The sequence below is a fragment of the Parastagonospora nodorum genome, assembly GCF_000146915.1.
Source record: "Parastagonospora nodorum SN15 chromosome Unknown scaffold_30, whole genome shotgun sequence".
Taxonomy (NCBI): domain Eukaryota; kingdom Fungi; phylum Ascomycota; class Dothideomycetes; order Pleosporales; family Phaeosphaeriaceae; genus Parastagonospora; species Parastagonospora nodorum.
Genome location: NW_001884578.1, coordinates 328,150 through 350,383, shown reverse-complemented (window position 1 = coordinate 350,383; position 22,234 = coordinate 328,150). Strand labels below are relative to the sequence as shown.

Below are 22,234 nucleotides of genomic sequence, written 5' to 3'. Positions count from 1 at the left end.
GGAATGCACGTGGGGATCCATGCTAAGCTAACAGACAAGCAGCCAAACAAGACGAAGGGATTGCTTGTCGGGCTTGTTATGATTGCGATTTTGTCAGCCGGCAGAGGCGTCGTGAAAGATAAGCCTGGCTGATTCGTATAAGTCTTGCCAGTGCTTTGTTCCACTGTAAATCAACGTCTGCAACTTGCCTCAACTATCATGGAGACGAGCATTCAATTCGCAGGAGATCCGCGGCAGTCGAGAAAGTCTATTTCGTCCCAAGGAGTCGGTGGTGTCGTGCCGCTGCGCCATCACTCCCTGTCACGTAAAAGAACGCACTCTATCGACGTACGCGACAAGATCGCCGATTTAGAGGATGCAGAAGACGAGGATGCCGGGCTCCGCGACGACCGCGACTACAAGCACAAACAAGTTGAGTAAAATGCGCGGTTTTTTACATTGGCTTGACCTGACCACAAGCACAGATCTTCAACGTCAGCCAGATCTTCCTGCTGGCGTACCAGAGTGTAGGAGTCATCTACGGTGACATTGGGACCAGTCCGCTCTACGTGTTTTCATCTACTTTCTCGGAAGCGCCGAGTCGCGTAGACCTCTTGGGTGCATTGAGTCTGATCATCTGGTCCCTTACTTTGATGGTTACGCTCAAGTACATCATCATCATCCTACGAGCCGACAATGATGGCGAGGGCGGTACCTTTAGTACTTACTCGCTGCTGTCTCGATATGTAAGTTGTGCTCTAGTAGAGTCACACTGCAGGAAGCTAATGCAAAGCAGGCGAATATCTCCAACCGCGACCCGCGCGAAGCTACCTTAGTTCGTACGTATAGGGTTCTCTTTAGGTATCCTCTATATCCCTAACCATAGATAGGTATGGAGCGACAGCTCACGCAAGATCTCAGCCGCTCTACCAAACATGTCCGCTCCACGATCGAAAACACCCGTTTTTTTCGTGGCCTTCTCAAGACGATCGGTGTGCTTGCAGTCGCTATGGTCATGGCTGATGGCGTGCTCACGCCTGCGCAATCCGTGCTGGGTGCCGTTCAAGGTTTGACTGTTGTCAATGAGAGCATCACGAAGCCCACGGTTGTGGGTGTCACATGTGCCATTCTTGTACTACTCTTTGTGCTGCAGCCACTTGGTATCAGCAAATTGACAATGGTCTTTTCGCCGATCGTCATGGTTTGGTTGGCTTTCAATGCCGGCTTTGGTGTTTACAACCTTGCCAAGTACGATTACAAGATCCTGAATGCTTTCAACCCATACTGGGCGTTTGACTATCTCATCCGTAATCAGTACCAGGGGTGGCGCAGTCTTGGAGGCATCCTGCTGTGCTTCACGGGTGTCGAGGCGCTATTCGCTGATATTGGAGCGTTCACTAGACGCGCTGTGCAGATTAGCTGGCTTGGATATGCCTATCCCTGCCTTCTTCTTGCATACTGTGGCCAAGCTGCACATATCAGCGAGCATCCTGACGCATTCTCGAATCCCTTCTACAACAGTGTGCCGAAAGGATGGCTCATTCCTTCCCTCATCGTGGCGCTTGGAGCTGCGATTGTCGCTTCTCAGGCCATGATTACTGCTACTTTCTCCCAGGTATGTCTAAAGAAAAACGTACAGATATGAAAGCATAGCTAACAGTTACCAGCTCCTGACGCAGATCATGAAACTGTCGTACTTCCCCCAACTGAAAGTCGTTCACACTTCTGAAACCTATCACGGCCAACTATACGTTCCGGTTGCGAACTGGCTCCTTATGGTCGGTACAGTCATTATCGCCGCTGTGTACAACAACACCACATCCCTCGGTAATGCGTACGGAGTATGCGTCATGTTCGTTACATTCTTCGATACATGCATGGTCACGCTTGTTGCAATCCTCGTCTGGCGCATCAAACCATACTTCGTCTTGTTACCTTGGCTCTTTATTGCCAGTATGGACGGCGCGTTCTTAAGCTCTGCACTCCTGAAAGTACCAGATGGCGCATGGTTCACGATCCTACTGGCAATGGTGCTAGCGAGTGTCTTCATCCTCTGGCGCTTTGGAAAGGAGCAGCAGTGGTTTGCCGAAGCCGAAGACCGCTTCCCAACCACGCATTTCGTCAAAACAAACGACACCGGCGACCTACAGCTCACCGAAGCGTTTGGTGGAAAAATCCTGTCCCGGGCGCAGGGCTTCGGTATCTTCTTCGACAAAGCCGGAGAAACCACGCCCATCATCTTCTCCCAGTTCATCCGCAAACTTGTCGTCGCGCCTGAAGTCATCGTGTTCTTCCACCTGCGCCCGCTGGACCAACCCTCCGTCGCACCAACAGATCGATACAGTGTTACCCGACTAGCAATGACGAATTGCTACCGCCTCGTCGTGCGCCACGGCTACATGGACGAGGTCATAACGCCCGATCTCGCCGCCTTGATCTACGAACAGGTGCGTCAACATGTCATCTCTCGCGCGCTCGATCGAGACGGCGAGAAATCGTCATCTTCTGCCATCGCCACGCCCGTTGCCGCAGATACCGGCTCTTCTATTCGCGCACCCATGCCTGCACCTAGTACCGGCAGCACATCATCGCGGCTGGAGTCGTTGGAGCGCGCGTTCAATCACGAAGTACTGTATATTATTGGCAAGGAGCAGATGAAGGTGAAGAAGGGGACGAATGTGGTGAGGCGGGTGTTGCTAGAGACATTCTTGTTCCTGCGGGATAACACGCGCGCGAAGATTGCGAGCTTGAAAGTGCCGATGGATAAGGTTATTGAGGTTGGATTTGTTAAGGAGGTTTAGTAGGGTGGCATTGAGAGGAGATAGCGCGGTTCAATTGAGACAAACTTTTGAATACGTACAAATTTAGTGTGGAAAGTGCTTGTGAACTTTGGAAAGCAATCGTTGTTGATTGATACCCGCATGCTTTCAAGTTCTTGCTGGTAAAGCCCGAACTGCTGAGGTTGTATGCCCGGGGCACCAACATGGAAACAGGTGTTGGCTAAATTCCTGCCTGCTCCTTCCTAATAAGAGGAGGTGCTGAGGTAGCCTGCGTGTATTTAAAGATGACTGCGCCTATTTTTAGGCTCTCCTAAGCTTATAACAGGTATGCCTTTAAAGACTATTTGCTCATGTCGTGTAGGTGCGAATTTTGCCGCTGCCTGCCTGGTGATAGGTTCGCCTCGCTGACATCACCTGCAGTCCAAGGCCGCCCAGTCAAACCCCTTCCTGTTCATGCTAATCGACTGCGAATCAGCTAGCGCCGTCATCAACAATTAAGAGGCTGTTAGCAAGCAAGATGCATCTCAATGAACTTCCAGCCGAGATCATCAGCAGAATATGCAGGTTCTTGGGGCTGATCATCCGTAAACACGTATTCCCGAGCCTGGTTCTTGCTTACAATAATCACGACTTTGATAGCTTGAGAAAGACTTGCAAGGTAATTAGACTTGCCCACGCGTATTCAAACTAGCTGAAAGAGTTACAGGAGCTGCGTCACAAAACAGAATACGATGCTACCGTACGATACCGTAAGAGGTTCTCGACACGCACCGTGCCTTTGGATTATCAGTCGTGCGACAAGTTTCTGAACGTCATCAAAGTCCCAATCTTTCGAGATATGATACAGACAATCCGCTTCAAGCTAAGGGATCAGTACAATGACCCATATGACTTCCGCGACAATCCCGATGATGAGGACGGCGCGCCCGGGCGCACGATTCCTCGCATTCGGACAAGAATGTTTTTAGAGTCAGACGAAGCGTCGGAAATCCTTGCAGATTGTTTTCGAAATCTTGAAATGCCGAGGAGACTACAACGCATCGAACTCCTGGATAATTTTGGACACGACCTTATACTCCGTTCAATGGAACTTGCGAATTTCTCTCGGAAGCTCGCCTATCTACCCATCGAACCGGAGCATTTGTTAAGATGGGGTTATGACAAGCTGCAACAAACGCCAAAGACTTTTTCACCCTACATCAAGGGCCTGATAATGCAACCGTTGTTGCCTGATCCGTGTGACACAGAACCTCCAGCTGCGGGGCAGGCAGTCAACCCCCTCGGCTTGCACATCAAAGATTATCGACCTACGAAACCCTCTTTTACTGAGCTCATGTCAGCATTCATCGACGTAGAAGAGATCCAGCTCTATGGCTGCCGTTCCAATCCAGCACTGCGCTTCTGTCATGGTTGCGACGATCTGTTTGCTCAAAACTTTGCGCCCACGCGTTACCACAGCCTCAGCAGACTCGCCATTCAACGCATATTCATCAGTGGCGGGCGCCTACGTCGATTCATAAAACGTCACGCAGACACGCTCAACAAGCTTGAAGTCAGTTACGTGTCACTAACCGACGGGTCGTGGCAGTCTATTGCCCAGGGCCTAGCCAAGCTACGGTACTTGGGCGAGTTGAAGCTCTCAAGATTAACACAAAAGCATGCCATAAGGAATGTTGACCGGCCAAAAGAGTACTGCAATGACTTTGAGTTGAATTTGAGGAGTAGAGACGATGTGCAGCACTTCCTCGAGGTATTCATCACATACTTCAGTACGGTTCTTTACCTGAACTCTGACCGCGTGCGCGGAAGCCCGCCGAAATATCACCAGGTGAAGCTGTTTCGACTTCCTGAAAAGGCAATTGAGGAGAGTCTGTCGGAGGAAGCTGCTGCCCTGTGGAAGTATGCGGAAATTGGTGGGTTTAAGTGACGTTGGGCAGACACGCGAAACGAAAGAGAGCTAGGACATTGCTGCAGGGTCAATAGGTCAAATCAGGCATCGGGACTACGCGAGCGATGGTCGCAATGCAAATATTCAGTGAAAGTTCGTGTGTAGTAAAATAGCGTTTCCTAGTATGAGTTACAGTTTTGCGTGCCACAAGACGAAAAGCCTGGAATTGCCCAAAACAGTACTGTGTTATCTAAGGTTGAAGACTGGTCGAAGATGGCGATGCGCTGATGTATCTAAAGTATGGCGCAAAGGCTTTCACTACATGTTCTTACTTCTGCTGTGTCGACTGTGACGCTCTCTCACCCCACACTTTGCACTCACTAGCTCAGCCCGCCCCACGCAGAGCCGCAACCGCCAAGATCGGACCTCGGCGCCTTGTCGCGACTTTCCCATTCACCCACCACCAAACTCAAAGAACAACCACACCCCGCGCCTCAACCGCGCACATCCTTAGCAAAGATGGCGTCCCCCGTCGCAACAGAAGCGCTACAGAATGGCATTTCTACGCCGCCCGCGACCGCACCCAACGCCGCGAATCCCACACCTCCCACGCAAGCCCAGCCCAACACACAGCTCTCCAACGGTACCTTCCCCCCAACATCCCTCCAAGACGCCGGCACATCCAAGCGCCCGCGTGATGCGCGCCTCATCCACATGATCCTCGCCAACATGGGCGTGCACGTGTACACGGAGCGCGTGCCGCTGCAACTCCTCGACTTCGCGTACCGCTACACATCCTCGATCCTGTCCGACGCGCAGTCCTACGAGCCGCCGCTACCCACGCAGGCCGCCGGAAGCAAGAAGCGCACCGCCAACGCCGACGACGAGAGCGGCGTGAGTCTGAATGCGCTGCGCACGGCGGTTGCGGCGCGCGCGGCGGGCCAGTTTAACAGCTCGCTGCCAAAGGAGTTCCTCGCGGACGTGGCGGGCGAGCGTAATAGGATTGCGTTGCCGAGAGTCGAGAGGGAGTTTGGAATTAGACTGCCGCCGGAGAGGTACTGTTTTACCGGGGCGGGATGGGGTGTTCGAGAGCGCTGGGAAGAGGAGGTGGAGGTGGAGGTGGAGGTGGAGGAGGAGGAGAGCATGGAGGTCGATGGAGGGAGTGTGGGTGTTGGATTCGGAGGGCCGGTCGGTGGGGATGAGGATGTTGGTATGGGGGGTATGGGCGAGGAAGAGGAGGTGGATCAGCAGGAGTTTGAGGATGCGATGGGTAACTGAGGGAATGAAGACTGAGGGGTGATTGAGATGGGCGTTTAATGGCTGGGAAGCATTTTCATGGCGTTCGGATGAGGCTATTCTATACCAAAGAGTCGAAATTGCTTTCCTTCTGCGCCTAGTTTGGCGCTTTTATCTCCAAAGAATAAAGACTATGTACAATATGATACAAAGATGCCGTGTCATGTCTTTCGTGACAAGTTCCCATCCCCACTTTCATCTTGCAGACATCCCTCTTGAGCCAGATCTACGCATTTGCACATTTGCAATCAATGCTTCATCAACCATCCATGTCCCCACCCTCACGTCCCCCGATAAATCCCACCCCTCGTAACCCCCCTCTCATCCACACGATTCTCCTCCCTCCTGCCCCCAACATCTCCCTCTACCCTCTTCCCCTGCAACTGCCCACTCTCATCCAAATTCCACCACTCCTTGTGTTTACTCCGCGCATCCTCCAGCCGCCGCTGGTGTTCCTCTCTCGCCTTCTTCCGCTCCCCAGCCAACTTGAACCACTCCGCCCTCGCCTTATCCAGCTCGTCTTGATTCTGGTATTGCAGCATACAGGAATTCATTGCGAGCCGGGGGGCGCGGCAGGCGTAGATCATGGTGAACGTGCGACCCAGGGCGCATTGGGCGAATGCTGCAGATGGCATTGTTAGTGGCGGATGGGAGGGAATGGGGGATGGAGGAAGGAGGGACGAACTTTCAATCTCCGAAGCGCATTTCGCGCGCACGTTTTTGTAGTAGAGGTCGCGGACTTGTTGTTCTTGGGGCGCGGAGAGGGGGGTGGGATTGCTGGGGGATTTGTTCGAGCCGACGATTACGCGGTCGGTCATCGCGGCGACGTTGCGGGTGTACGTATGGTATGTCGAACAGGTTGGGGACGAGTTGTAACGAGCGACGTGGGCGATAGGGCTGCTGCTGGAGCTGCGGACTTCCGTTGGCGGCGGTTCGAGATTGATATTACTCTGGAGCAGGGATGATGGCGCGGATCTGGAGTGGGATGTCGGAGGTTTGCTGGGTGGGATGCCGATGGGTCTGGGCCGAGGTATTGGAGCTGGTTCTTCTGGGATATTCACATGCGGTTGCTTTCGTGCTACACGACATCACAGCCCATACCAAGTCGCGGGTTTGACGTGATCGTTTTCAAATTTTACAGCTACATACGACCGAAGTCCCTACATCTCTACGCCATGAAGATCGCAGATCGCACCTTCATCATCAGCGGCGGCGTGTCTGGCCTTGGTCTCGCAACCGCTCAAGCCCTCCACGCACAAGGCGCCTACGTCTCCCTCCTCGACCTGAATGCCGATAATGGCGCGAAAACCGTTTCCTCTCTCGGCTCGCGAGCAAAATTCTTCGAAACAGACGTCACCTCCACCGAAGCCATAGCCGCAGCAATCGAAGGCACAGTCGCATGGGTCAAGGAGACAGGCAAGGAAATTGGAGGCGTCATCGCCGGCGCTGGAGTTGGGATGCCAGGCTTGATCGTCGACAAGAAGAACGAGCCGCTCAGCATCGAGAGCATCGATTTCGTTCTAAACATCAACCTGAGGGGCACGTTGGATCTGATCAGACAAGCTGTGCCGCACATGACGAAAGTGACACCGCAGGGACCAGATGGTGAGAGGGGCGTGATTATAATGATTGCGTCGTCGGCCGCGTTTGATGGGCAGATGGGGCAGGTCTCATATGCCGCGAGTAAGGGAGCAGTGGCTAGCTTGACCCTGCCACTTGCGAGAGATTTGTCCAAACATGGCATTCGCGCGGTGACAATTGCGCCGAGTATGTTCGATAGCGCAATGACGCGCATGATGAGCAACAAGGTCAAGCAGAGCTTGGAGAACAGCATGGAGTTCCCAAAACGTGCGGGTGTGCCCGAGGAATTCGCTAGATTGGTGCTTGAATGTGTCGGGAATCAGATGCTCAACGGAACGGTCCTGCGACTCGACGGGGCGATGAGAATGCCGGCTAGATTGTAGTTGAAATTGTAGGTTGATGATTTTGACTCTTCAACGCTTCCTCTCACGCACTTTGAACTTGACGCCGTTTTTGTTGACACCTCCGACGGTGCTGCTCATCTTGGCTCGCTGCAGCTCCAACTCGTTCTCTGCAGCTGCTAACTCCTTTTCCCGCTTCTTGATCATCTCCAGCTTGTACGCGGTGCGTGACTGTGCCTGATCTCTGGTCTTGTTGAACGCTCGCTTTTCCTTCTTGGCAAGCTCTTGTGCCTCAATCTGCTTCTTCGACATCGTCTTTGGGCGTGCAGCAGGTTCCTCTTCGTCGTCATCGTCGCTGTATCCTTCAAATTGGGGTTCCTCTGCATGTGAAATTTGGTTGGGCATATCTTGCCCGCGGCCAAACCATGAGTCTGGGTCAAAGGTTTGCTGCTGCTCCTCGTCCTCCACATACACCCTATGTTTGCTCTGTTCCGCACGGCTACCGTCCTTCAAAGCCCGCACCTCGTCCGCCTCTAATACCAACTTCTGCTCCAGCTCCTCCCGCTCCTTCCTGACCATTTGCAGCATGGTGCGAATGTATCCAGCGTCTTGCGTCTTGAGAAGCTTGACCACGTCCACGCTGAGTGCCGTGTTGCCTCGATCCGCCACTTTCCTGCCCTGCTTGTCCACCTTGGACGACAGCATCTTGAAAGAAAACTCATCGGGATTTCGGTCGCGGGCCTTTTCGCTCAACAGCTTGAGTTTCTGCTTCTTCTGCTTGTGGTCGGCCGCGCGGAGCTTGTAGTCTTTGCGCTTTTCGAGGAGGCCCCATTTTTCGCGCTCGACGGGCTGCGCACGCTCCTTGTGGTTGCGCCGTTGGACGGCATTTCGCATCGACGACATGGTGCTTGGCTATAGCGTTTCGGTGGTGTAGGCGAAAGTTTGGAAGTGCTCAAAATTTTGGACGGAGATAACTTTGGGCAAGGGCGCTAATTGCGGGAGCGCTAACGCTAGTGCGCAGTTTCCGTAGAACACGACAGTACGATGGATGGCGTGCAGAGAGGCGTCAGAAGTGTTGAATGTGTACATGTGAACTCGATTGATGCAAAAACTATGTCCTATTTTCTGTTCCTGTGTCCTCATCCACTTCCTCCTCAATCGTGGGCAACACCCTATACTTTGCCTTCTTCCCAAACCTCTTCACACACCGATCAGTGTGAAGTAAATGGCCCCTCCTCTTTCTTACAAAGCCAGCGAAACACGCTGCGCTCGTTGCTATTGCACCCGCGCTGATGAATATTGGTACTTGGAAGTCTTCCGGTCTGTACCACACCATCGTCGTAGCAAAAGAGAGCAGTTCAAACACATTCTGCAAGCTCATCTCAATCGCCGAGAAGCTTCCTCTCGAAGCCTCCGGCGCAGCGTCTTGAACCAAGAACTGCACGCTGAGATCGAAACCCCATAGGCCGAGGCGCGAGAATGCAACGCCCGAGACTAGTACAGCGCCAGCAATAAGCGGCTTGTCGATGTAATATAGCCACAGCCCAATGGCTAGTGCGATACTGATGAGTTGCTCGTTGACGAACCACAAGCCTGAGCGTACGGCGCCGATGCGCGACATCAAATACGGCGCGGCGCATGTAGCGCTGAGTTCGAGGATGACGGATACCAGGCGCATAAGCGAAACATGGGTGCTTGTGAAACCCAGGGTAAGGAGGTATGTTGTCATTTGTGATGCGAACGATAGGACCGTGAGGTAAAGGAGGGACAAGGCGAAGGAGGCGAGGAAGGCCGGATTTTGGATGTAAGACTTGTATGGGGCGAGGAGTGATACTGGAGATTTGGTGGTCGGTGTTGTGGTCGTGGTGGTCGTGCTCAAAGGTGTGACACGGTCCTGAGACGTTTCTGACGCCTTGCTGTTTCCCAACTCTGGAATTGCATCGTAGACTTGCTTGATCGCCCAATATTCGATCGCGACAGAAACTGCGTTCTGGGCGAATACAACCAAGATGGCGATCTTGGTTGAGTAGCCGTCAAGAAGTCCAATGCCAACAGGAGCAACCAGCTTGCAGAGCAAGTCGATGCGGCGCATCATGCTGTTGAGGTCTTGACGGTCGGTCTTGAGACTGTCGGAAACCACAATAATCCAATCTCTTTCCACAGCGACTGTGTTCGCGACGTATGCGAGTTTCTCAACACAGGCTAGGATCACACTCAAGGTGAACAGAGCATATGTGACCAGTCCCCTCTCTTCTGCCCCGTGGCCTAGCATCGCTAGAAGCACTATACAGCTTCCTGCAACGCTCAAGCGCTGCCACACAATGCTTTGGCGCACAACATCCAGTCGATCTTTGCGGTCGACAAAGGTCCCAATCCACGATCCAAGCACAGCAGCAGCCAGAGAGCGAAAGAGGGCGTAACACGATGCGAAGAATAATGTGCCCGGAAAGATAGCTGCCAAGAAAATGACGGCGCCGAATTCGAAGGTGCGCGAGTTCCATGTCGAGAGCGTGTGCGATGTGTATAGCCGGTGCAAGAGAGGTTTCGTCGATGTGGGGTTAGCTGGTGATGAGCTACGAGAGCCCGTCGAGGGCAATGTGCCGCCTGTAGTCATGTTGGAGTGCAGTCGTGGGAGGCCAGCTCCATGAGGGAAGAAGAAGACATGGCAAGATGCGGAGGCGGAGAACGTGTTAGGCTCTCGTGTTGCGTGGACCTAGTCGATCACCTGTTAATAGTAACGGCTCGCCAAGATGTCCGACGGTATGTGATATCGTTCTGGAACGTAGATCGGTTGTTCTAGCTGGGTTGGGTTAAAGCGATGTCGGAGCAAGATGAGTTTGGTCTTCATCCGCTGCGATGATGCTTCACCTGCCCAGAGAGATGCATTGAATTGCATCGGTCTATGCGTAGAAATGACTTTTATTCGTTGATGATACAATTATTGAATGTTGTGTTTCTGAGGACGCGTGTTCATTTCAGGGGAAGTTGCCACCAATTATAGATCAACCCACCGGCCCGGACACTAATTTCAGGGTCCACGGACTTCACCCCGTCCTGCGCTGGAGACTGCCATCGTGAAGCTTTGGATACATGCGTGTCGTAGCATTGCGCAATACATAATGTAGATGTTCTTGCATCTTACGAAGTTCTGATGTATGATTATACTCAGGGGAAACGCATATCACGGCAAACACGGCACGTCAAAGCTTAGATCAAGGTAAAATGCTTAGGCACTCGAGCTTCACTGTCCACGACAACTACATCGTGGCATTGTGCACCATTGTAGATTCCAACTAGGCCGTGACGAATGCCACGCACTGTTCACGGTATTAAACGAGGTGAGTCAGGCGGCACAAGGGGGAGAAGCGGTATGTCACCAGACTGACACGCGCAGGATGGCTGCTGCTGCCCCTCGGCAGACAAACATCACGTTTCCGAGCCTCACCTATCCCATCCCAGCCAACTTTGCGAACTGGTGGCGTTCCGCCACAGTCTTCTGCACGTCCCGAGGACAAGCAAGAACGTAGCAAGTTTGCCCGAAGCGTCCTCGAAGGAAGCACTGTGGCCCTAATATCGCTCCTCGGCCTCGGTCTCGGCGGCTACGCATATTCCCTGTTCTACAAGCGCACCGTACGAAACAAGATCGAGAATGCTTTCGCGGCAGGCTACAGCTCACAAGAGCGGGTTGCGCTTGGGCGCATCGCATATGGCGTAGGCCCTGATCAGATGCAGGAGATTGTGGAGAAGGAATACTGGGTGCCTAGAGCAGAGCAGGAAGTAGTGAACGACATCGTCAATGGTAAGACCAGAGGCAGATATCACTTGATCATCGGTGAGCGCGGCACAGGCAAGCGAGCTCTGCTACTCGAAGCTATGCGTCGCGTGAACGGAGATGGCATTGCTATGCTCGAAGCACACAATGATCTTGAAGTGTTTCGTACCAGGCTTGGAAAAGCCATCGACTATGAGTTCCATGAGGATTACATTGGAGGCTTGTTCAGTATCCGAGGTCCAAGAGACAGTACGCCCCTTCTAGACATCGAGCGGGCGCTGAACCAGTTGGAGAAAGTCGCCTTGTCGATGCGGAAGAGCCGTCACAAGCCACTTCTCATGATCATCAACAACATCCACTTGTTCAAGCCTGATGAGGGAGGGAAACATCTTCTTGAGATCTTACAACAGCGAGCCGAAATCTGGGCAAGCAATGAGCTGGTGACCGTAGTCTTTACGTCGGATGAACACTGGACATTGGAACGTCTGATACCGCATGCAACCAACATGCATGTCCACAATATCAAGGACGTACGTAAGGACGTGGTACTCGACTCACTCAGGCGATATCGTGCCCGCTTCCACAACGAAGATGTGCCACAGAGTATACTAGACGAGGTCTTTGCGCAGGTTGGCGGGCGATTGATCTTCCTCAATCAGGTCTCAAAGTCTCGCGACATGCTCGACACATGCAAGCAGATCAATCGAAGAGAAAAGTCATGGTTTCTTAACCAATGCTGGATCTTGGGGGATACGATGGACGACGATGTTGAAGAGCAACAGAAGTTCTGCGTACGTCTTCATCACTCGTCCTGAGTAGTCTACTAATCTTTCTTAGGCTGCAGCCATAATCCTCGCCCGCGCCCTCGTCCTCCGCGAGCAAACCATTCGCGATCCCAACCAGTTCATTCTCCCCGAAATTCCCCTTCACGAAGCCCGCCAGATCATTACACGCGCTGACTTTGTACAACCATTTGACCACATCAACATTGTGCACATCGACGCCAATGGCATGGTGAGAGCAGACAGTGTCCCGATGCAAAACGCTTTCCGCGACATATGTAGCCAGGAAGGGTTTGAAGAACACTTGAAGGCTACACTGAACAGACTGGATGAGCTGGAGAGTCTGGCAAGGACGAGGGAAGTGGCGACGAGGGACCCTCCAGACAGGAGCGGGGGTATCGTTCCAGTGCAGATGTTTTGTGCGAAGTTATAAAGTAGTGAGGGTTGATATGGCCCATTGCATCAATCCAAAGCACATGTTACTTATTTCATGGCTTTCGAGATCGAGTCACACTCAACTTTTTGCTTCGATCTCTACTCGGGTATTCGGCGCCACTTTCAGGTAACACGCCAATTTTGTGCTGTCCTCTTGGAACGATGCGATCCTGCTTCAATTCGCTTCCTGTTGAGCGATGCTTTCATGCTTAGCAAGCACTAAACGCTTGCCTACTCCTCCGCTTTCTCACCATATACATCATGACAACATTCACAGAACGGGCCTCTAGACAATTCTCCAACCTCGTCCAGTCATGCCCCAACTCAGCTTGTGTCAACCCCTCGTACACCCGCACATTGCCCTTTGCATCCCGATCACACTTCGCTGCCCAGTTGACAACCAGGCTTCCTGCTATGTCGTTACTCGACCTACCTACCGAGATTATTCATGGCGTGTGCAAGGTACTTGGTCTGCGGGACTACGGTAACGGTAATATGTATTTTCTCAACGATGATCTGCGTTCCTTGCGTCTGACCTGCAGGACCATGTACAATCGAACCATGTATGATGCAGGTATACATTATGCTGGTCAGTTGAAGATCTTCTCGATACTACCCACCGAGATGGACATCCGCGATCTCCTCTCTGTCTCCCGAATTCCCGAATTCCGTGATAGTATCGCGGGACTAGATATCTCAGGGCCTGGCTCTTTCTCATCGCAGATAAGACAGTCCCGCCGACACTCCAGAGGGATGACTTCCACGGTAACAGAACCTCGCCGTGAGCCCATTGAGGCTCACCTCAATTCTCATGAGTTGCTTGTAATGCTAGCTAAATGCTTCAAGAATTTGTCTCAAGCAAGAAACGTCCGCTCGATTGTAATTCTTGAATTGGATAAGACCCACGAAGCCACCATCCTGATTTAAAATGTCTTGTCACGCGTCGGTTTCCCGTACAAAATCGTGCATATGCCCCTAGACTTGCCAGGTGCAGTAATTCAACGGTCTGGGCTACTGTACAACTCGCTGTCGCAACTGGCGTCTCACTTGAAAGAGCTTTGTATCCGGAAAAGGATGTCTCGACACGTACGCATGCAGGTCCCCGCCAGTCCAGACGCCAACGGAGTCTCTCTGCACTGAGTGGCATCGATCATCTCGTCCTTTACGGATGTAATGATATACTGCAGGGTCCCGTGCTGCGGCTTTGCACTGGTTGCAACGATATTTTCACCAACTACTTCGCCGGCGCAACATACAATCAGCTCAACGGTTTGCGCATCGCATCGATGTACATCAGCGGTTCTTGGCTCCGACTTTTCATCAAGAACCATGCAAACACCCTCCCTCAAGTCGAACTAGAGCGCATGGTGCTTACAGATGGCACATGGCGTTCAATCGCTCGGGGCCTCGCTAAACTTCGCCATCTCAGCGCCCTCTTTTCCTGTGGTCAGCTGTACCAAAAGCAATCAGCTACGCTAGTGATTCGAATGCCAGCTGGCGTATCTGTTCATCCGTCCATCTCTTTGAACGGACATGCTCAGACTCAGCAATTTCTGCTTGCTTGGCTCGAGCACTTTCACACTGATCCTTGCCCGCCATCAACATGGGACCGTGCGCTACTTCCTCAGTATCATGAGGTTTGCTTCTCCAAACCAAACGATCTGTACATGGACAGAGACAAGTCGACCTGGCGTAAGAGAACGACACCCCTGGTAAATCCGTACAAAACGTCCGCGAAGTAGTCTTACAGAATGCAGTTATTCCACGCACAATCTTCTGTCACTTCCCAACATTACATTTTGCTTGGACACACGCCTCACACCTACCCTGGACAGGGCTTTGAAGAAGTGCTTTTAGTTACTGCTCAAGTCCTGGGAGGTGTTGGATTTACGCGTTTGGTATGAGAATTTACTGGTGGTGCTGATTGCACCTTACACAAGTAACAATAACAATAGGCTTTTGTGAAGAATAAAATACTCAAAAACAATTCAAATTCTGTCGTCTTTCTGAAATCTAGCGATGAACGTGCGAGCTTCGTCGGTGGGAGGGAGCACTTGTATATCGAAGAATAGCAAGGCAGGACGGAAGTTGCCGGAACGCTATGCTCATCTTACTGTAAAATTTGTTGAGAGATATCGATTTTGGAAGCGAATGTCGGGACTTGAATGCTGGAGGTGATCGGTGCAGTTCCAGGGTTCTACCGGTAAGATCTCGTACATGGCTAGCGTCTTGGTATTGATCCGCATTATTCACCACGGTCAAAGATATGTGCCGAACACCGACGTCTCAGGTTGCGTCGGACATACAGGCAGCGATGTCACCCGCTTATATCCTGTGCGTATGGAGTGATAAATTTCACTGACCTGGGTAAAATACTGACGTTGCTGCTTCGGTTTCATCAGATAGGCTTTTCGTACATAAAGGGAGCAGCACTTTGACTGACGGTACCTTGGAAACCTAGGGAACCTTGAAACATCATGAAAAGTAACAGAAACGCCATTTTGAAGTTCTACTAGAATCAAAGTGAGATGACGTTTCACCACCATACACAGCGTGGTCTGTTGATCGGCCGAAAAGCAACTTCGTACAAGCCTTTGTACCTCTCGTACCTGCTTTGTACAACACCAGAAAGGCCCGATTGGATGTACAACACTTTTTGGTTCCGATCCAGTCAGCAAATGCACGCTGATTACTGATTTCTTGATGCCGACTCATGCAATATAGCATTCAAATGGCGACACAGCTAATCACATCGCCAAAGGGAACTGGGTTATGTGGGTCGTGAGTTGCTCAGCCACAACCTTGACGCCGGATCTCATCCGAATTAGTGTATGCGGCTCTAGTTCTCAGGCCAAGAATGCCCCGATCCGTACAACCACAAACGGCTCGGCCATGTTATGATGATAGGTAATCACAAGCTCCGATCACCTTGCTCCGTTTTGTCTATGATGCCTTCTCCGGCACAGATCATACTTGATCTTTTGTTCCCCTCATTTTGAGTTGACACATTACTACAATCTTTTCACCAAATTTCCTCTCCTATTATCATTTCTTCTATAGTCACCATGGGTGAGCGCCCAAAAAGCGGCATGTCCATAGGCTCAGGGACTGGCGAATCCATCTTTCGAGCTCTCTCGCGCACATTCTCCGGCAAATCGCATCACGAAGATGATATCCAGCAAACGTTAGATGAAGGAGATGACGAATCCACTAAGACGAAAGTGAATGAATGGAGGCTGGCTTCGCAAGTCAAAGAGATGCAAGGCAACGACGTTGCTGAGGGGCGCAAGCTTGGTATCACGTGGAAAGATCTCACCGTTGAGGTGATGCCGTCTGATGCCCGTCTGCAAGAAAACTTCTTCTCCCAGTTCAACATCCCTCAACAAATTAGGGAATCACGACAGAAGCCAAAACTGAGGACTATTTTGGACTCCAGTTCAGGACATGTCAAGCCCGGGGAGATGCTTCTTGTTCTTGGTAAACCCGGGAGGTAGGTGGATCCGAATAATGTATACAATGTCTATTTAGTGCTGACTATTGGTCTAGTGGGTGTACGACGCTTCTCAAAATTTTGGCAAATAAGAGGAAAGGGTACGTCGGATCAACTTAAATCCAGGTGTTTGATGTTGCTCACAAATCTTAGATATACAAAAATCGAGGGCGATGTTCACTACGGCACGCTTACCCCAGAGGAAGCCGGACAGTACCGTGGGAATATCGTGATCAACACTGAAGAAGAACTCTTCTATCCGACCCTTACGGTGGGTAGGACCATGGACTTTGCAACCCGCCTCAACATACCTCAGACGCTACCCAAGGGCTGTTCGAGCCCTGAAGAATATCGACAACAATTCAAAGAGTTCCTCCTCGAGTCCATGGGCATAGCTCATACAGAAGATACAAAGGTTGGCGATGCCTTTGTACGCGGTGTATCTGGTGGAGAGCGAAAGCGGGTCTCCATCATCGAGGCGCTCAGCACTAAAGCTAGCGTCATGTGCTGGGACAACTCTACCCGAGGTCTCGACGCTTCCACAGCCCTCGAATACACGCATGCTTTGCGATGTCTGACCGATGCAATGGGCATAGCTACCATCGTCACACTCTATCAAGCAGGCAATGGCATCTTCGATCTGTTCGACAAGGTCCTCGTGCTCGACGAGGGCAAGACTGTCTTCTATGGATCGCGAGAAGAGGCACGACCATTCATGGAATCGCAGGGGTTCGTATGCGGCAGTGGAGCAAATGTTGCCGACTTTCTTACCGGAGTGACTGTGCCTAGCGAGCGGCAGATCAAGCCCGGATTCGAGGCACGCTTTCCACGTAACAATACCGAGCTGCGACAAGCTTATCAACAGTCTAGCATCAAGCCCATCATGGACCGCGAGCTCGATTATCCCACGACAGAAGAAGCCAAAGTCAATACTGGGATGTTCCAGCAGGCCGTTTCTATGGATAAGTCGGATCACCTTCCGAACAACTCCCCGATGACTGTTTCGTTCCGGAAACAAGTCGCAGTGTGTGTTACCCGTCAATACCAGATTATTTGGGGAGACAAGCCTACATTTGCCATCAAACAGGGATCTACCATCGTGCAAGCCCTCATCGCTGGATCATTGTTCTACAACGCGCCCGATAACTCGGCTGGCCTTTTCGTCAAGGGTGGTGCACTCTTTCTCATTCTGCTTTTCAATGCTTTATTGGCAATGTCTGAGGTTACAGACTCCTACGCTGGACGTCCTATTCTCGCCAAACACAAGAACTTTGCTTTTTACCACCCAGCTGCCTTTTGCTTTGCGCAAATTGCGGCCGACGTACCCATCTTATTCTTCCAGGTCACCACATTTGTCGTTGTCATCTACTGGATGACTGCACTGAAGGCAACCGCTGCAGCGTTCTTTACGAACTGGTTTATCACATACGTGGCAACCTTTGTCATGACAGCCTTTTTCAGGATGATCGGCGCTGCATTTCCAAACTTCGATGCCGCGTCAAAGGTATCTGGCTTCTCAGTCACGGCTCTTGTTCTGTACATTGGTTACCAGGTAAGTAATGCGAAGGTCACCTGCATGGTGTATCATGTGCTACGACTCATGTACTTTGATTCGTAACTGAGTAATGACACCTGCAGATCCCTAAACCCGCCATGCATCCATGGTTCGCCTGGATATACTGGATTAATCCGCTGGCTTACGGTTTTGAAGCGCTCATGGCAAACGAATTCAAAGACCGCATCATACCGTGCGCTTTCAACAACTTAGTTCCCAACTTTCTTCCTCAATATCTCGATAAGAACCACCAGGCCTGCGCAGGAATCGCAGGAGCACTCCCAGGCGCCACGGAGGTGACCGGAGAACAGTACCTTGCAAGCCTGTCGTACTCGCCATCGAATGTATGGCGCAATGTTGGCATACTATTCGCTTGGTGGGTGCTGTTTGTCGCTTTGACTGTTGTGTTTACGATGGGGTGGAACGATACCGCAGGTTCTGGAGGGGCGTTGTTGATACCGCGGGAGAATCAGAAGAAGGTCACTCATCTAGCAATACCAGCAGATGTGGAAGCTCAGAATAACGAAAAGGAATCAGCTGCCAATAAGGAACCTGAGAGTACAGATGCATCGGGACATGAGGCGGAGACCAGTTTGATTCGCAATACGTCCATATTCACGTGGAGGAACCTCTCATACGTTGTCAAGACCCCAACAGGAGACAGGACACTGCTCGACAACGTACACGGCTACTGTAAGCCTGGCATGCTTGGAGCGCTAATGGGCGCATCAGGTAAGTGCCATGACAGTACCACTAGGGAATTCCTACTAACTTACTCACGACATAGGTGCCGGAAAAACTACGCTTCTCGACGTGCTTGCGCAACGCAAAACCGAAGGAACCATTCGAGGAGAGATCCTGGTTGATGGTCGTCCACTCCCAGTCTCGTTTCAGAGATCTGCAGGCTACTGCGAGCAGCTCGATGTTCACGAACCCTTCTGCACTGTTCGAGAGGCTCTTGAATTCTCCGCGCTTCTACGTCAAAGTCGCGAGACCCCTCGCGCGGAGAAGCTGGCCTACGTTGACACCATTATCGATCTTCTGGAACTGCATGATCTTGAGCATACTTTGATTGGAAGATTGGGTGCGGGTCTCTCAGTAGAGCAACGTAAGCGTGTGACTATCGGAGTAGAGCTTGTGTCCAAGCCATCCATTCTCATCTTCCTGGATGAACCAACTTCTGGGCTGGATGGTCAAGCAGCTTACAATACTGTCCGATTTCTCCGAAAACTGGCTGATGTTGGCCAAGCCGTCCTAGTAACCATACACCAGTAAGTTACTCCAGCCTTGCTCATGATCTGACAAATGCTAAGTCACTGACTCCTCAAGACCGAGCGCTCAGCTCTTCACCCAATTCGATACACTTCTTCTCTTAGCCCGCGGTGGCAAGACAGTTTACTTTGGTGATATCGGTGATGACGCGAACGTCATTCGAGAGTACTTCGGACGCTACGGTGCGCCATGCCCGACAAGCGTCAACCCTGCAGAGCACATGATTGACGTCGTCCACGGAAAACACTCGAGTGGCAAGGACTGGAACCAAATCTGGCTAGAATCCCCGGAATCAGCTCGAATGCATCAGGAGCTCGACAACATGATCCAGGATGCTGCAAACAAGCCACCTGGCACGACTGATGATGGCCACGAGTTTGCCACGAGCCTCTGGACGCAGGTGAAGATTGTCAGTGAAAGGAGCAATAAGAATTTATTCCGCAACGTCGACTATATCAACAACAAGTTCGCACTACACATTGGCGTCGCTCTAGTCGTAGGCTTCTCCTTCTGGAAGATCGGACACTCCGTCGCTGAACAACAAATCATTCTGTTCGCGTTGTTCAACTACATCTTCGTGGCTCCAGGCGCGATCGCACAGCTGCAACCCCTCTTCATCGAGCGTCGTGACGTCTACGAAACACGCGAGAAGAAGTCGAAGATGTACTCATGGATTGCGTTCGTAACAGGCCTGATTATCTCCGAGATTCCCTATCTCATCGCCAACGCCATCCTCTACTTCTTGTGCTTTTACTATACCACTGGTCTACCCACTCCATCTGACAAGGCGGGCGCAATCTTCTTCGTCATGCTCATGTATCAGTTCATCTATACTGGTATTGGACAATTGATCGCTGCGTATGCGCCGAATGCTGTCTTTGCATCCCTGGTCAATCCACTACTCTTCGGAACACTCATCTCCTTTTGCGGTGTTCTGGTTCCTTATTCTCAAATCCAGCCATTTTGGCGCTACTGGATGTACTACCTCAATCCTTTCAATTACCTAATGGGCTCATTGCTAGTCTTCTCTGACTGGGATTGGAACATTCAGTGCACAGATCGCGAATTCTCGATATTCGACCCACCTTCTGGCCAGACGTGCGCCGAGTACCTAGAGGCATGGCTGGGTGGTCCTGGTAGCGGAAATAACCTGATCAACCCCGACGCGACGGCCGCTTGCAGAGTATGTCAGTATACGCGGGGTAGTGACTATTTGCGCACTATCAACCTCAACGAGTACTCGTATGGATGGAGAGACGCTGGCATCTGCGTCATCTTCGCGATCTCGAGCTATGCTTTGGTGTATGTACTCTTCAAGCTGAGAACCAAGGCTAGCAAGAAGGCAGAGTGAGTGGTGTTTGTGACATATTCAAACTGCAGATGTAAGATACTAGAGCTGTTGGGGCGTTTCGGTTGGACATTTGGCTTACTTGCCTTTCGCGTAATTTAGAACTTTGGGTACAAGACAAATACTATAAATTTCTGTTCTTTAGCAGGAGTGCGTTGACAGAAAGACGCAAAACGATCGAATGTTAATGCAATCTATCAACTGTCTAGAAATAGGTATCTTCGCATCATAAATGCAGCAAATGGGGTTTTCAAATGAAGCCCTTGACTCCGTTCTCCCCAAGCAAAACTCCCAAAGTCATACTATTCCGAAATACCGCCCTGTAGTTCCTGTGTTTCCTGTGGTTTTATGTGTCGTTGTTGTTCCCGGTCTGCCACTGCCTGCGCAGTCTGATTGATCACCAGATTATCCTGCCCAGCCCATAATGCGCGTTGTACCACTTCACCGATCGATTGCATGACAGAATCTGCAATCGCAGACTTTGCCATCTTCTTGCCTCCAGCCAGCCAATGGTGCTGAAAGAAGTTGCCTTTGCAATCGGAGTAGAACGTCATGCCTGGATATTTTATATCTTCTATCTCGGGGTTACCGTTGGCGTCGTCGCAAGGAAGGGGCTGTGTCCGTGTTAGCCTAATATGCAAGTGCTGGCGACTCATTCGAAACACTTACGAGGATATTGTTGTTGGGATTCAATTCCTCATCGTACCGAAGGAACTCTGACAGTGCCCGTTGTTCGTGCGCCCACTTATACGCCCACTGACCGCAGCCCGGGTATCTTGTTTCGTTTGGGCATGCTTTCCACTCATCGAATATCTTGTGCGTGTGCGGTATGTTTTGCGCAACCATGAAGCCAGAGCTTAGCATTACTTGTCCTTTGGAATCGCAAGTGTTGCAGCCTTCCCGGGTGACGTCGTTTGGCAAAGCGAGGGATGTCTCAGGTGTGATCTTCCACTTATTGAACAGCCACTCTAGCGGTACTTCCATGTGGTTTACAGTAACATCGGCGTCTAGGAAGACAACAAATTTGTAGTCCTTGAGCAACTCGGGTATGGCATGGACCTTCACCCAAGTGTGGTGTTGATATCCGACTTCCTTCGCTTGGAAGAACACATAGTCGTATCCGTGAATTTGCGAGTACAAGTAGTGGTTGAAGATGGCAGAGGAGGTCAAGCCAACATCTTCGTCCATGTAGGCACCGTCACCGAGCTTCTCCCAGTTGAGCTTTCTATTGTTAAGAATCTGGTTGTAACCGGTCGGTTGTCGGGTGTCAATGTCGATGATCAAGATATCCTTGCCCAGTGGTTTCGTCCAGATTGGCTTTTGAGTGAGATTGAACTTGTTGCCGTCCGCATCGGTGTAAGTTTTCACTGTGAGAGGAACCTTGATCGAAGACCAGAGGGCCTGTAGCGACTGCGTCGCAGTCAAAGGTTTTTTCTTTGTAGCCTCGTAGATTCTATCACCCTGTAAGTACGAGTTTCATTCTTTCAAGTGTCGCGCAACGAACTTGTGGGTTGTGTCCTTAACGGACTGCACGGTTCGCTCAGGCCCAACGAAAAGCTGGGCGACCATGAACATTGCCAGGATAAAGGCAAAACTGAACGCCAAACTGCGCTTCATGCCGCCTGAAGCAATCATGATGAATGAAGGAAGGAAGGAAGGAAGAAAGGAAGGAAAACGCTGCCAAGGACAAATGTCAGACTTCAATGGCTGGGGGA

The 22,234-nt window shown here is 51.3% G+C and overlaps 10 protein-coding genes across 10 annotated transcripts; 7 read left to right on the top strand and 3 right to left on the bottom strand.

Annotated features, from left to right (window-relative positions):
* Positions 1–198: 198 nt before the first annotated feature.
* On the top strand, positions 199–2,780 carry SNOG_14254 (hypothetical protein; the record flags this gene model as incomplete). Its single annotated transcript, XM_001804397.1, has 5 exons — positions 199–411; positions 465–715; positions 745–818; positions 870–1,590; positions 1,640–2,780. The coding sequence occupies 5 exons, from the start codon at positions 199–201 to the stop codon at positions 2,778–2,780; spliced, it is 2,400 nt and encodes a 799-aa protein (XP_001804449.1).
* Positions 2,781–3,276: 496 nt separating this feature from the next.
* Positions 3,277–4,686, top strand: SNOG_14253 (hypothetical protein; the record flags this gene model as incomplete). The annotated part of the gene is made up of 2 exons (XM_001804396.1): positions 3,277–3,417; positions 3,466–4,686. 2 exons carry the CDS (start codon positions 3,277–3,279, stop codon positions 4,684–4,686), a joined length of 1,362 nt encoding a protein of 453 aa, XP_001804448.1.
* A 480-nt stretch (positions 4,687–5,166) lies between these two features.
* Positions 5,167–5,925, top strand: SNOG_14252 (hypothetical protein; the record flags this gene model as incomplete). Its single annotated transcript, XM_001804395.1, has 1 exon — positions 5,167–5,925. One exon carries the CDS (start codon positions 5,167–5,169, stop codon positions 5,923–5,925), a length of 759 nt encoding a protein of 252 aa, XP_001804447.1.
* Positions 5,926–6,224: 299 nt separating this feature from the next.
* SNOG_14251 (hypothetical protein) lies at positions 6,225–6,761 on the bottom strand (the record flags this gene model as incomplete). Its single annotated transcript, XM_001804394.1, has 1 exon — positions 6,225–6,761. One exon carries the CDS (start codon positions 6,759–6,761, stop codon positions 6,225–6,227), a length of 537 nt encoding a protein of 178 aa, XP_001804446.1.
* A 286-nt stretch (positions 6,762–7,047) lies between these two features.
* On the top strand, positions 7,048–7,948 carry SNOG_14250 (hypothetical protein). The gene has a single exon (XM_001804393.1). The coding sequence runs from the start codon at positions 7,119–7,121 to the stop codon at positions 7,905–7,907; it is 789 nt and encodes a 262-aa protein (XP_001804445.1). The 5' UTR covers positions 7,048–7,118; the 3' UTR covers positions 7,908–7,948.
* On the bottom strand, positions 7,938–10,479 carry SNOG_14249 (hypothetical protein; the record flags this gene model as incomplete). The annotated part of the gene is made up of 2 exons (XM_001804392.1): positions 7,938–8,777; positions 9,112–10,479. 2 exons carry the CDS (start codon positions 10,477–10,479, stop codon positions 7,938–7,940), a joined length of 2,208 nt encoding a protein of 735 aa, XP_001804444.1.
* Positions 10,480–11,087: 608 nt separating this feature from the next.
* On the top strand, positions 11,088–12,852 carry SNOG_14247 (hypothetical protein; the record flags this gene model as incomplete). Its single annotated transcript, XM_001804391.1, has 3 exons — positions 11,088–11,147; positions 11,358–12,428; positions 12,475–12,852. 3 exons carry the CDS (start codon positions 11,088–11,090, stop codon positions 12,850–12,852), a joined length of 1,509 nt encoding a protein of 502 aa, XP_001804443.1.
* A 263-nt stretch (positions 12,853–13,115) lies between these two features.
* SNOG_14246 (hypothetical protein) lies at positions 13,116–14,596 on the top strand (the record flags this gene model as incomplete). Its single annotated transcript, XM_001804390.1, has 2 exons — positions 13,116–13,585; positions 13,849–14,596. The coding sequence occupies 2 exons, from the start codon at positions 13,116–13,118 to the stop codon at positions 14,594–14,596; spliced, it is 1,218 nt and encodes a 405-aa protein (XP_001804442.1).
* Positions 14,597–15,919: 1,323 nt separating this feature from the next.
* On the top strand, positions 15,920–20,522 carry SNOG_14245 (hypothetical protein; the record flags this gene model as incomplete). The annotated part of the gene is made up of 5 exons (XM_001804389.1): positions 15,920–16,344; positions 16,498–17,896; positions 17,983–18,631; positions 18,687–19,156; positions 19,242–20,522. The coding sequence occupies 5 exons, from the start codon at positions 15,920–15,922 to the stop codon at positions 20,520–20,522; spliced, it is 4,224 nt and encodes a 1,407-aa protein (XP_001804441.1).
* A 299-nt stretch (positions 20,523–20,821) lies between these two features.
* On the bottom strand, positions 20,822–22,154 carry SNOG_14244 (hypothetical protein; the record flags this gene model as incomplete). The annotated part of the gene is made up of 3 exons (XM_001804388.1): positions 20,822–21,133; positions 21,189–21,972; positions 22,024–22,154. The coding sequence occupies 3 exons, from the start codon at positions 22,152–22,154 to the stop codon at positions 20,822–20,824; spliced, it is 1,227 nt and encodes a 408-aa protein (XP_001804440.1).
* Between the last annotated feature and the right edge of the window lie 80 nt (positions 22,155–22,234).

Excerpts from the sequence above, each read along its gene's own strand:
- SNOG_14250 (XM_001804393.1), top strand. The coding sequence starts at position 7,119 with ATGAAGATCGCAGATCGCACCTTCATCATCAGCGGCGGCGTGTCTGGC.